Source organism: Arvicanthis niloticus, chromosome 22 (genome assembly GCF_011762505.2).
Source record: "Arvicanthis niloticus isolate mArvNil1 chromosome 22, mArvNil1.pat.X, whole genome shotgun sequence".
Classification (NCBI taxonomy): Eukaryota; Metazoa; Chordata; class Mammalia; order Rodentia; family Muridae; genus Arvicanthis; species Arvicanthis niloticus.
The window spans coordinates 2,962,589-2,976,334 of record NC_133429.1 but is presented as its reverse complement, the minus strand read 5'-3'; the positions used below and the strand labels follow the sequence as shown (position 1 = coordinate 2,976,334).

The 13,746-nt window shown below is 51.0% G+C and overlaps 1 protein-coding gene across 2 annotated transcripts; it reads right to left on the bottom strand.

Moving 5' to 3' along the window:
* Positions 1-5,313: 5,313 nt before the first annotated feature.
* Plpp2 (phospholipid phosphatase 2) lies at positions 5,314-13,081 on the bottom strand. 2 transcript variants are annotated; one of them, XM_076919609.1, is made up of 6 exons: positions 12,944-13,081; positions 10,141-10,292; positions 9,763-10,037; positions 6,680-6,737; positions 6,332-6,508; positions 5,314-6,133 (listed from the first exon to the last, which is right to left on the bottom strand). In XM_076919609.1, exons 2-6 carry the CDS (start codon positions 10,174-10,176, stop codon positions 6,017-6,019), a joined length of 663 nt encoding a protein of 220 aa, XP_076775724.1. In that variant the 5' UTR covers positions 10,177-10,292; positions 12,944-13,081; the 3' UTR covers positions 5,314-6,016. The 2 variants fall into 2 exon arrangements, with proteins under 2 accessions (XP_076775724.1, XP_076775723.1); XM_076919608.1 differs by having other exon boundaries at positions 12,903-13,066.
* Positions 13,082-13,746: the final 665 nt, after the last annotated feature.

Here is a 13,746-nt window from a genome sequence, read left to right as displayed (position 1 = left end):
TCTCACTAGATGCTGAGAAAGCATTTGACAAAATTCAACATCCCTTCATGTTAAAAGTCTTGGAAAGATCAGGAATTCAAGGCCCATAGTAAAAGCAATATACAGCAAGCCAGTAGCCAACATCAAACTAAATGGAGAGAAACTTGAAGCAATCCCACTAAGATCAGGGACTAGACAAGGCTGCCCACTCTCACCCTACCTATTCAATATAGTACTGGAACTCCTAGCAGAGCAACAACAAAAGGAAGTCAAAGGGATACAAATAGGAAAGGAAAAAGTCAAAATTTCACTATTTGCAGATGATATGATAATATACTTAAGTGACCCTAAAACTTCCACCAGAGAACTCCTAAACCTGATAAACAACTTCAGTAATGTGGCTGGATATAAAATCAACTCAAACAAATCAGTAGCCTTCCTCTATTCAAAGAATAAACAGGCTGAGAATGAAATTAGGGAAATGACACCCTTCACAATAGTTACAAATAATATAAAATATCTTGGAGTGAATCTAACCAAGCAAGTGAAAGATCTGTATGACAAGAACTTCAAGTCTCTGAAGAAAGAAATTGAAGATCTCAGAAGATGGAAAGATCTCCCATGCTCCTGGATTGGCAGGATTAATTTAGTAAAAATGGCCATCTCGCTAAAAACAATCTACAGATTAAATGAAATCCCCATCAAAATTTCAAGTCGATTCTTCATAGAGATAGAAAGAGCAATTTGCAAATTCATTTGGAATAACAAAAAAAAAAACAGGATAGTGAGAACTATTCTCAACAATAAAAGAACTTCTGGGGGAATCACCATCCCTGACCTCAAGCTGTAATACAGAGCAGTAGTGCATGGTATTGGTACAGAGACAGGCAGGAAGATTAATGGAATAGAATTAAAGACCCAGAAATGAACCCACACATCTATGGTCACTTGATCTTTGACAAAAAAGCTAAAATATTTAGTGGAAAAACAGACAACATTTTCAAAAAATGGTGGATCAAGGACCCCCACATAAAACCAGATACATTGAATCTAATAAAGAAAGTGGGGAAGACCCTCAAACACATGGGCACAGGGGAAAGGTTCCTAAACAAAACACCAATGGTGTATGTTCTAAGATCAAGAATTGACAAATGGGACCTCATCAAATTGCAAACCTTCTGTAAGGCAAAGGACACTGTCAATAGGACAAAATGGCAACCAACAGATTGGGAAAAGGTCTTTACCAATCCTACATCCAATAGAAGGCTAATGTCCAATATATACAATGAATTCAAGAAGTTATAGTCCAGACAACCAAATAACCCTATTTTAAAGTGGGGTACAGAGCTAAACAGAGAATTCTCTACTGAGGAAACTTGAGTGATCAAAAAGCACCTAAAGAAATGTTCAACATCCTTAGTCATCAGGGAAATGCAAATCAAAATGACCCTGAGATTCCACTTCACACCAGTCAGAATGGCTTAGATCAAAAACTCAGGTGATAGCAGATGCTGTCGAGGATGTGGAGAAAGAGGAACACTCTCCCTTGCTGGTGGTACTACAGCCACTCTGGAAATCAGCCTGGTGTTTCCTCAGAAAATTGGACATAGTACTACCTGAGGACACAGCTATACCACTCCTGGGCATATACCCAGAAGATACTCCAACATGTAATAAGGACACATGCTCCCCTATGTTCATAGCGGTCGTATTTATAATAGCCAGAAGCTGTAAAGAATTCAGATGTCCCTCAACATAAGAATGGATACAGAAAATGTGGTCCATTTACACAATGGAGTACTACGCAGCTATTAAAAACAATGACTTCATGAAATTCGCAGGCAAATGGATAAAACTAGAAAATATCATCCTGAGTGAGATAACCCAGTCACAAAAGAACACACATGGTATGTACTCACTGATAAGGCAAGGAGTGTGGAATACCCATGATACTACTCAGACCACATGAACCGCAAGAGGAAGAAAGACCAAAGAGTGGATTCTTCAGTCCTACTTAGAAGGAGGAACAAAATAATCAAGGGAAGTAGAGGATTAGAGAGACTTGAGAAGGGAAGAGGGGAGGGGAAAAGAGGTGAAGAAGCAGGTGTGGGAGGAGATGGAGGAGATGTACAGTGGGCCAAGAAATGGAACGGAGATGTGTAGGAATGGGGGATGGGGAACTGGGGGTAGCAACCAGCAAGTCACAGATGCCAGGAAAGCAAGAGCCTCCCAGGACCCCACAGGGATGACATTAGCTGAAATACCCCACAAAGGGAGGCCTGTGGAGGCCATGTCCAGAGGTTAGGCATGGCCCCCTGTTTTGAGGGATGGGACCACTCACCCATCTCCAAAATTTTAACCCAGAATTGCTCCTGTCTAAAGGAAATACAGGGACAAAGAGGGAGCAGAGACTGAAGGAAAGGCCATCCAGAGACTGCACCACCTGGGGATCCATCCCACTTGCAGACACCGAACCCAGACACTATTGTGGATACCAAGAAGTGATTGCTGACAGGATGACTTACAGTCTATAATCCAACTAACTCAACAATGAGCAGCTGTGGATGGGAAGGCTGAGAATCTAGTATTTCCTCAGTCCCAGGAGGCTGGTTGTTTCAGCTGGTCTTCTGTAGGTTCCAACAGACATGCTTGCAAGTAAATGCAAGCAGGTGAAGAAGAGTGGATCTTCCTTCTACCAATGCCCTTGTGTAGGTCTCCAGCAGATCTGTGGCCCAGATTAAAGTTGTGCACCACCACACCTGGATATGGGACTTGCTTTGTCCCAGGCTGACCTTGAACTCAGAGATCTCCTTGCCTCAGTCTACTGGGATTAAAGGCATGTACTACTTTGCCTGGGCCTAAGTTTTTCATGGCCACTCTGCCTCAAGATCTCCATGCCAAGCCGGGCAGTGGTGGCGCACGCCTTTAATCCCAGCACTTGGGAGGCAGAGGCAGGTGGATTTCTGAGTTCAAGGCCAGCCTGGTCTACAGAGTGAGTTCCAGGACAGCCAAGGCTATACAGAGAAACCCTGTCTCAAAAAACCAAAAAAAAAAAAAAAAAAAAAAAAAAAAAAAAAAAAAAAAAAAAAAAAAAAAAAAAAAAAAAAAAAAAAATCTCCATGCCAAGATCCAAATCAGAAACTTTTGTCTTCCAGCCTCAAGATCTGGATCACAGGTGAGTCCCCAATTCTGAATTGTAGCTCATTCCAGATATAGTCAAGTTGACAACCAGGAACAGCCTTCCACAAGACTCTTGTGGAAGAGTTGGGGAAGGATTGAGGGCCTGGAAGGGGATAAGAACTCTACAGGAAAACCAACAGAGTCAACTCACCTGGACCCCTGTGGGCTCTCAGAGACTGAACCACCAACCACAGATGTATGCATGGGCTAGACCTAGGCCTCCCGCACATATGTAGCAGATGTGTAATTCTGTATTCATGAGGGTCCTCCAACAACTGGAGTGGGGTCTATCCCTAAAGCTGTGAAATATGTTTCCCTAACTGGACTGCCTTGTCTGGCCTCAGTGGAAGAGGACGCACCTAGTCCTGCAGACTTGATGCACCAGGGTGGGGGTACCCAAGGGAGATCCTCTAAGAGAAGGCAATGGGTGATAGGGGGAGGGACTGTGTGAGGGGAAGACCAAGAGAGAGGGCATCAGTCAGAATATAAAGTGAATGGAAAGGAAGGAAGGAAGGAAGGAAGGAAGGAAGGAAGGAAGGAAGGAAGAAAGAAAGAAAGAAAGAAAGAAAGAAAGAAAGAAAGAAAGAAGAAAAGAAGGAAGGGAAATTTTTTTTAAGTGTGTAGGATTGAGGGGGTGTGCACATGTGTATAGTGCCTAGAGTGGTCAGAAGAGGGCATCAGACACCACTGATGATGAAGTTAACACATCATGGGTTAGTTTCCATGCACACTAGCCACTGGGCCACCTGTCCAGTGCCTGTTTTGTTTTGTAAATAACTAGTCTCTCTCTATGGCAGTGGTTCTCAACCTTCCCACTGCTGCAACCCTTTAATACGGTTCCTTGTGTTGTGGTGACCCCAACCACAAAATTATTCCATTGCTACTGCATAACTATAATTTTGATACAATTATGAATCATAATGTAAATATCTGATGTGCAGGATGTCTGGTATGTGACCCCTGTGGGGGTTGTGACCCTCATGCTGAGAACCACTGTTTTAGGGGCTTGGTGTGAAGTGTGAAATCGACAGTGTGAAGTCCCCTACTTGGTGAAGTTCCAGGCCAATGAGAGACCTTGTTTCAAACACACAAAAAAGGAAAGCATCTAAGAATGGACACTTGAAGTTGACCTCCACATGCAAACACACACATGAACATTCACAGACACAGAAGAATCACAGTAGCCCAAGCAGGTCTCCCACTCACCATCCTCCTACCTCAGCCTCCCGGTTCTAGTGCCACAGGTGTGTGTCCCACACCCAGTCTCTGTGCTTGCTAAACTGAGTCAGCACCCAGCACTGAATCAGACAGGCAGGCATGGGTGCCTAGGAGAGGCTCAGCTCAGCTGCAGTTTGGCCAAACAGAAGATCTGTACAAGCAGAGTCCTGCTGTGCTCAGGACATGAGCCCACCTTCTCACTGGGACCTTCTGCCTCTAACAGAACAGCTGGTAACTGTGGGACCCTGCTATTCAGAGTATTGGCTGGAGGATACTGGCAGGTAGTCACTTAACCAAGAGGATCCCCATGAAAATGCAGGCTGTCAAAGGCTGAACAGCAGCTACCAAGAGGCTAGCAGAGGCACCCAGCATGCTCTCTGAGTTGGGCTCAATTCCATGGGCCTGCTGACTTTCAGTGTCTGCCAGTGGCATCCAGAATCCTGGTGACATGATCCTGACCCAGCCTCTAAGGAGAGGAAGAAAACGGGGGGGGTGGGGGTGGGGGGAATCAATATGTCCTACTGTCCCCCCCATGCTCCCAGGCCCAAAGACCTGAAGAGTACATAAGGAGCCTGCCCATTCCTAGAAAGACACACACCTTGTCCTGGGATACAGCAAGACCTGTTGCTCCTCCTACTGCCCCTGGGAGACTGGTCAGGCACCCTGAGATCGTGATCAGGCACCTGTCTAGCACTGACCATGAAGGGTCTCTGTGATCTAAGTGGACCTAGGAGAAGCATCCACCACACACGGAGGAAGGCCAGGGTGGCTATGAGGCCTCTGTCTTGACCTATATACATGACACCCAGGCCAGGTCTCTGTCCCCTAAGTCTCTGCTAAGACTGGCAGGTGCAGCACAATGCACTGAGGGGTAAGGCAGGTGCAAGAGGACCATCTGTCTCACCAGGAGAACTTGAAATGAGCACGCACAGCAGAGACATTCGGTACACAGTTTATAACACACCCTCCCAAGAAACAGTAACTTGAAGTGTTTTGAAACAGATCGGAATGGCAGATCCAGGACCTACTTCCAATGCCTGGCTACATATTTGGTCCATATAGACAGAGTGGGGACAGGACAGAGCATCGAGCCTGAGGGAGGGGCTTGAAGGCCTCGAGCAGCAATCTTCCCCAAGCAGGCTTGAGAAAAGGATTCAGACCAAAAGCTACGTGTGACCTTCCAGGCAACCGGACTCCTAGGAGGCCAAGGGTTGCAAGCCATCTTCACACTTGTGATCCTGCCCAAGGCCGAGGCCAACTGCCCCACCCAGGCAAAGTGTTCATCACCTCCAGGGCCATCAAGGAGGGTTCTGACTTCATGAACAGTCTCAGACCAACCATTCCTGGGGCCATGCTGCAATGGCCCTCTTTGAAAATCCACTGGTGATAGGAGACAGCCTTCAGAGCAGGGCGGCATCTTTTGAAGCCATGTGATAGTCAAGGAAGGATGAGGATAGGCCCTGCCCACACTCAGAGCCAGACAGGCACCCAAGACCCTGGTCCACAGTCACCAGCCAGGACACTGGGGCAGCTCCAAAGCCAGCAGTGCCTGATCAGGAACAAGGGGCCAACACAGGACTGGCCCACAGGTGGCTTCCCAGCTTCCAAAGCAGGAAGAGACAGGGGGTACACATAGCAGCTAGGGTCGGTCACCAAGGGTCAGCGTCAGTGACAGACTGGGCTTGCGCTCCGGCTCTTCATCCTCCTGGCAGGGCTGGGGAGGCCGGGATTTGAAGAAATCTGAAACATAACGGACCTGGGGAGGGGGAAGGCAGTGAGTAGGGCTGAAAGAAGAACATCTGGGAGCCCCAAGGGAGAAGCTGAGGAGGGTTGTAATGTGATGGGTGGGGCCAGTGGTAAGGGTCAAGATCTTGGAAGCAGAAGAGCAGGCAGAGGTCATGGAACATTGGAGACAGGCAGAGAAGATCCTGCAGAGCAGGAAAACAGGACTCACCGTGAGGCAGGCCACCAGGGCTCCCTGCAGGAGGCCAACAAGAACGTCACTCCAGTGGTGCTTGTGGTCCGACACTCGGGTATAGCCCACATAGATTGCAAAGGCCACCAAGAAGAACTGGACGGTGGGCCTCAGCAGCCGTGCCCACTTCCAGCAGAGCCGGGCCTGCACGTATAGCTGTTGGGACATCAGCCTGCCATTAACTGTGCTCATGAGTGTCCACAGCCTGCCCAGCCCAGGGCAAGTCACAAATCCTCCTACCCTTAGTGCCTCCTCCACATACCCCATTGTGCAGTAGGGAAGACCAAGGCCCAGGGAAGGTTCCCTGGGAAGAAGATGGACACTCACCGCCAGGAACAACATGCAGTACATGCCAAAGGAGGAGTGGCCAGAGTAGAAGGACAGCCTGGGAGAGAGGACGGCCAGTCAGGGTGATCCAGAGGTAGAGCCAAAAGCTCCCACTGGCAGCCACAGAGGACTACAACTCAAGGGAAGTGGGGCCAGAGAGGTGGGTCAGTAGTTAAGAGCCCTGACTGATTTTGCAGAGGACCCAAGTTCAGTTCCCACATCCTACTGTTCACAGCTACCTATAACTCCAACTCCAGGAAATCTGATGCCTTTGGCCTCTGAGGGTACCTGTAGTCATGCATACATACACACGCACACGCACACACACATGCACATGCACACACACATTTAAAAGTAATAAAAGGGGGATTTACTTATTTTTATTTTATGTGCATGGGTGTTTTACTTACATCTCTGTGTAGCACATGCATGCAATGCCTGCAGATGCCAGAAGAGGGTGTCAGACCCCCTGGAATTGAAGTTACAAATGGTTGTGTGTGGGCTACCTTATGGGTTCTGGGAATCTAATACAGATCCTCTGGAAGAGCAGGCCATGGTATTAACTGCTGAGCCATCTCTCTAGCCCAACAAAATAAAAGTTTAACCTGAGGGAGGCTGGAGAGATGATGCAACAGTTAAGAGCACCAGATGTTCTTCCAGAGGACCTGAGTTCAATTCCCAGCAACCACATGGTGGCTCACAGCCATCTATAACTCCAATTCCAGGAGATCTGATGCCCAATTCTGGCCTCCATTGTTACCAGCCATGCATGTGGTATACAGAAATATGCAAGCAAATGACCCATACACATAAAATAAAAATAAAATTGAAAAACAAATTTTAACCTGAGGGAAGGCTTGCACACAAGACACTCCATCAGGAGGCCCTGGAGCAACTGTCTCCCCAACTTGCTCTCAGTTCACTAACTCCAACCCCCTGGCTGCTCCTGGAGCAGGCATGGCCAGCAGGACCACTGTCAGACTCCCAGTACTGTAGGCACAGCTACTGCTGGGACGGCTGAAGGTCGGGGTTGCTGACCAACACCTCATCTTACAAAGATATCAGTCACTGCTTGAGTGGCAGCCAAGGCCTATGCCTTGGAAGCTCAGAGGAGCCAGCCCTCTGCCCCCAGAGGACCCCCAGAGCCACTCCCCAATCTTGGCAGACTAAATAAGGCTAAGACAGAGTCCCCAGCCCCACCCCAGCCCCAAAAAAACTAAAGTAAAATGTATGTCCAATCCTGCTGACCGCTATGCTGACAGTGGACCCTCATTACAACATGGCCACCCACAGTTCGCTCATGGGAGCCACTAAATAGACAATTACCACAGTGTCCACTCTCCCTGTGACTTGGTGTTAGAGAGATTTGCCTGGCATGCTCGAGTCCAAGCTGTGGGTTTCATTTTCAGTACAGCCAGAAACAAACACAGACAAAAGTCACTGTTTTGCAACAACAACAACAAAAATATCCAAGGCAGGCAAAGTAAACTGTCAGCACACAGGTAGCATGGCTAATAAACAGAAGCTGTGTAAGGGGCTGGGGAGCTGCTCAGCCAGCAACGCGCCCGCTGTGCAGGCCTGAGGGCCCCAGTTCTACACCTAAGAACCATGTAAAAGGAGGTGGTACATTCCTTAAGCCAGGACTGCGGCTTGTTGGCCAGTCTAACAGAACTGGACAGCTCCAGCTGGAGTAACACCTTGCCTCAAAATAGAATGTGAAGAGGGACTGGAGAGTAGACTTTGGGGTTGAGAGCACTCAGTGCACTTGTGGAGGATGAGGGTTCAGGTCCCAGCATCCACACAGCAGCTGACAACAGCTTGTGACGCCACTTCAAGGGGATCTGATGCCCTTTTCTGACCCCATGGACTCTGGCAGGAACCTGATGTACATTCAGGAAAACACACGTACACCATACACATAAATAAATACACACACACACATATATATATATGTGTATATATATGTGTGTGTGTATATATATATGTGTGTGTGTGTGTGTGTGTGCATATATATATATATATATATATATATATATATATATTAGAGAGCAGTTGAGAAAGACACCGCTGACCCCAAACATATGTGGACACACAAGCACACACACATAAAGCAAGCCATGAGGAGACATAAGCACCAAGCTTAGCACACTGCAACCAGTCACTTGAAACACCCAGAGATGAGAACATACATGAAGAATAGAGACAGAAGCCAAGAAGACATCCTAGGCCGGTCATGGTGGTACAGAGCAGTCACCCTGGCACTCAGGAGACTGAGGCAGGAGTTTGAGGTCACTCTGGGCTATATGGCAAAATGCTGTCTCAAAAATCTAAAAGTGCATTATGGATGTGAAAATGCAGAGAATAGGGCTGGAGAGATGGCTCAGTGGTTAAGAGCACAGACTGTTCTTCCAGAGGTCCTGAGTTCAACTCCAGCAACCACATGGTGGCTCACAACCATCTGCAATAGAGTCTGATGCCCTCTTCTGGTGTGTCTGAAGAGAGCAATGGTGTACTTATATACATAAAATAAATAAATAAATAAATCATTTAGAAAGAAAGAAAGAAAGAAAGAAAGAAAGAAAGAAAGAAAGAAAGAAAGAAAGAAAGAAAATGCCGATAATATTCAAGTGAAAAGGAACCGGACGTCCTGATGGCTGACGAGAGACAACAGACAGAGCAGGACTCGGCAGAGATTACAGAGTGAGGATGAGGATGCAGGGCACACAGCCCATGCCCAGAATGAACAGTGGGGGCCCAGAAGAGCAGGACACCAGGAAGAGAAGCAATGCTAGCTGCAAACAAGCTCACCAGCAGAGCTTAAGGAAGCGGGAGCTCACTCACAGCTGATCCCTCATGTGCCACAAAGGCACCGGAAAGAACCACAGCACCCCTGAGGGCTGGCCACTGCCTCTCAGACAAATGAATCCAGAGACTGCCCACTTGCATACCTGCCCTGCCAAAGACACTGAGGGAGAGCCACGGCTGCCTCCTCTGCCTGCCTCTGTGGACAGATCTCCATCCACCAGGCCCCGGGCTTCCCGTCTGTCAATCAGAGCCTCGCCTAGGCTGCAGCCAATACCCACCTGGCCTCAGTGACGTTAGCAGGGCTGCCCCTGCACACCTCCAGCTGCACGTAACCAGAGCAGTTGACCCGGCTCCAGTCAGGGTCACAGACAGCCAAGAAACTGGGTCGAAGACGGCCAATCATGTACTTGGCCAGGTCGGTTAGAGACTGGCTTACAGCGGCCCCGAACAGAAAGGTTCCCAGCACCTTGTAGATGGCAGCCACATAGTTGTTGAAGTCGGAGCGTGAATAGAGACGGTCTGTGTACACCAGGTAGGCCTCCCCCGATGAGACCTGCCGATGGAACAGTCACAGAGCACTAGGCATCACAGTCCCCACGGCTCCCGTCCTGCTGTGGGGCTGACCCATCCCCCACCCAAGCCCTTTTCTGCCTTACCAGGACAACAGTAGCTGTGATGATGACCCCAGCCATGAGTCCATGGGTGATTGTGTCTGGACGGTATGGGTACCGGATGGAGTCATCTCCGCAGTAGAACCCTCGCTTATATGGTGCATTCACCAAGGTAAGGATGACGAAAGGCAGAGAGGCTGTGGGAGGCCGGGGAAGGCATATGGTTCTCGGCAGTGCACATTCCTGGCCCCCTGTCATCTGCATGTCTAGCATGGCCACTGTACATGCCCCCACTGAAAACTACTCTGTTGGTTCCTTTGAATGAGCCCGAGTACTAAGCAGCTCTGCCCAGCCATAGCCTGGTCTTGCCTCAGGCCTCCCTAGAGCTGACCCTTCCCCAGCAACCAGGGCCTTTGCACACACACTGCGAGCACCGTGACTCCCCAAGATCTCACTTCAGCACCCCTCCTGATGAGCCACCATGGAGTAACTGTTGCTCTTCATGGCTTCTGTCTCCTGTAGAACCATATGGTCATCTTAGTGACAGTTGGCTGAACTGCCCATCCGCATAGACACAGCAGGGCCCTGCTGTGCTCAGGGTGGGACACTGGCAACCGCTCCCTGCCTGAGCAGTAAGACCACCCAACATCACAACGTGAGGCACAGCCAGAGCACAGCCCAAGGGCCACCCCTTGAGCCTCTGCTTTCTTTACGTTCATTCCAAGATCTGAGGCAATGCTACACACTGAACAAGATGGGTCCAGGCCTGGAGGCAGAAAGCTTGAACCAAAGCCAGAGTGTGAATGGCGCGGCTGGGAAGCTGTGGACAGAGATGCAGTCTGAAGCCTCCAACCAAGGATAACTGGGAGGCGGGAGCCAGTCACGAGCACAGGACAGTGGGTGGATACCCCCAAAGAGGCAAACCCCCCAAAGTGCTCTTTGCCAGTCAGCAGCAGGGAAGTTGGTGTGGGGGGGTTGGCTCTCAGGTCCTGAATGCTAGAACACCGAGGGGAGCCCCAACATGTAAAGAGTAAACAGACTGGCCAGGATAGTCCTGACATTGGCTGAGCCATCTCAGAGCCCAGAGGGAACATGATCCAGGAAGGTGCTAACACCTTATTATCATGAAGCTGAGACATGGGGCTAAGAAGTAAGGGGGACAGGAGCAGTGTCCCCTGGGAGGAGACAGCTTCGTGATAGTGAGAGAAGTCTTGAAGGAAAGAGGTCAGAGGAAAAAGATGGCACAGGGTAAAATCAGGAGCGAGGGGGAGAAGAGGAGAGAGGGGAGAGGAGGAAAAAGGGAGAGGAGGAGAGGGGAGAGGGGAACAGGAGAAGAGGGGGGAGAGCAGGAGAGGGGGAGAGCAGAGGAGAGGGAGAGAGCAGGAGAGAGAGGGACAGCAGGGGGAGAGCAGGGAAGAGGGAGAGAACAGGGGAGAGGAGAGGGGGAGAGGAGGGGAGGGGGAGAGGAGGAGAGGGGGAGAAGAGAGGAGAGGGGGAGAGGAGGGGAGGGGGAGAAGAGGGAAGAGGGGGAGAGGAGGGAGGGGAGAAGAGGGAGATGGTTAGAGAGATAAGAGAGGAGAGCTTATCAGAAAAGATGGGAGGGAGGGAGGGAGGGAGGGAGGGAGGGAGGGAGGGAGGGAGGGAGGGAGGGAGGGAGGGAGGGAGGGGAGAAAGTGTCAGGGGTCAGAGGAAATAGAGGTCAGAGGAGAAATCTGAGGTCAGAGAAGGATGTGAGGGATCCGAGGCATAGCAGGAGGAGCCCAAGGATCTGGTCATAGAGAGCGATCCTGAAGATAACTGAAGTTAGTGAGCCCTCAGCAGACATCCCAGGCATCCCAGCCACAAGGACAGCTGTGCAAGGTCTGGAGGGACCTAAAGCCCTGAGCATGGCTGGGTCTCATGGCAGGTGTGTGTCCCCTCTTCTTCCTCCACCTGCAGTGAATATCTGTAGGGGATGTCCCCACCAACAGGAAAGGGCCTCCTTCATTCTGGCTGCAAGGCGTCCCTGTCACCACTCAAAGTCTGCACAGACTCCAGTGTTCAGCCACTCAGACTAAGGGGAACAACAGGGAACACAGGCCTCCTGCTGCTGTGGCTTCCCAGGTAGCTCCGCCCCTGGGGATCCAGAACTTTCCAAGGAAAAAATGTAAACTATTTCCAAGTCCTGTGGTGCCTGGCACACAGTTAAAGCAACAGAAATGGTCCAACAAGCCCATACACTTTAAAAGGGTGCCAATGGCTGGGGGATGTCCCATGGGGCCTCCTGGCTGCCAACGGGTGCAGCTAAAGAGTATCCTTCCGGGATATGGAAGGTGGAAGGAGAGGGAGGAGAGACGGCACCCTGTCACCGCCTTGGGTTAGAATCCAGCCACTGTCCCCTGGGCCCCAACAAACACTTGGCCTTTGTTCGAGCCTGGGGGGTTCAGGATGCTCCTCCCCGCGGCCTGAACCGGACTGGCAGGTTTGTCTGTGCAAGCCTAGCCGTCCCCGCCTCCCGAGGGCACAGTGCTGGACCTTGGCCACGGGTCACTGGCCTGCAGGGTCTTGGTGCCGCCCCGCCCGTGTGAGTCACTTCGCTCCGCTGCACTCGAACGACTTCCTGCTGCCAGGACCCTCCACCCGGGAACAGCTACAGGTAGGCTGGCAGCCCCGATCCCTCCAGGCGCCCAGGAGGGCTGGAGGGGTGCTCACAGAGAAGAGGGGAGCATCGGTCACCATCGTCCGCATCTCAGATGCACACTGGCCAGAGGGACCAGGGGAGTGTGCGCCTGGGAAAGAGTCCCCGCACCCGGGGCTGAGGCTCTTACCGACCAACAGGCACAGCACGTCCAGCAGCACGAAGACCCACCTCCGCTCCATGTCGCCCCTGCCCAGGGACGCCCGCGACCCCCGCTTGTCCCAGCTGTCCCGGCAGCCCCAGGATCACATGGCGTGGAGACTGCCCGACCCAGGGAAAGGGCTGGGCTTGACGAAAGGGCCCGGGCGAGGCGGAGGCGGGGCTGGGGGAGGGCGTGACATGAAGAGAAAGTGCAGAGGCGGGAGGGCAGGAGAGGGCGGAGGCCCTGAGGGGTGTGTTTGCCACCTTGACCTGGGCGTGGAGGGGCAGGGGTTTCGGGGCTGGGAGGGAGGGGTCTCAGGACAAACGGAAGTCCCCTAGTTGGGAGGAATCTCCAAGCTGGGATCCCCAATCTCAGGGCTGAGAACAAGGCCTAGAAGTGTCGCAAAGCTTGACTGTGGTCTCCCTGCTGGAAAGGAGTCTTCTGGCTGAGAGAGGCCACCAAATCTCAAGGCTGTAGGCTGGAGGTCACCCAGGTGTCCCCAACACTTGGGCGGGGTTCTGCAGTTATAATGCAGAGTTGCAGAGAGGGCAAGCCGCCTGGGCAGCACTCCTGAGTTGACCTCAGCCTTTCCAGAGGAGAGCACCCGTGCTAGACACCCTGACACTTCTAAACCAATAAGCATGGGGTGAGCAAGTTCAGGCAGAAACCCACCTTCCCTCTAAGCTAGCATCTGACAGGTTGGAAGGTTTCTAGACACTTCGTGGTGGGAAGGCAGGATCTTGCCTTAGCACAGGCCGTATCCACTCCAGGGAATGCCACAGAGGTTCTGAGACTGACCCGTGATGGGGCTCAGCCCACCCTATTCAGGGGA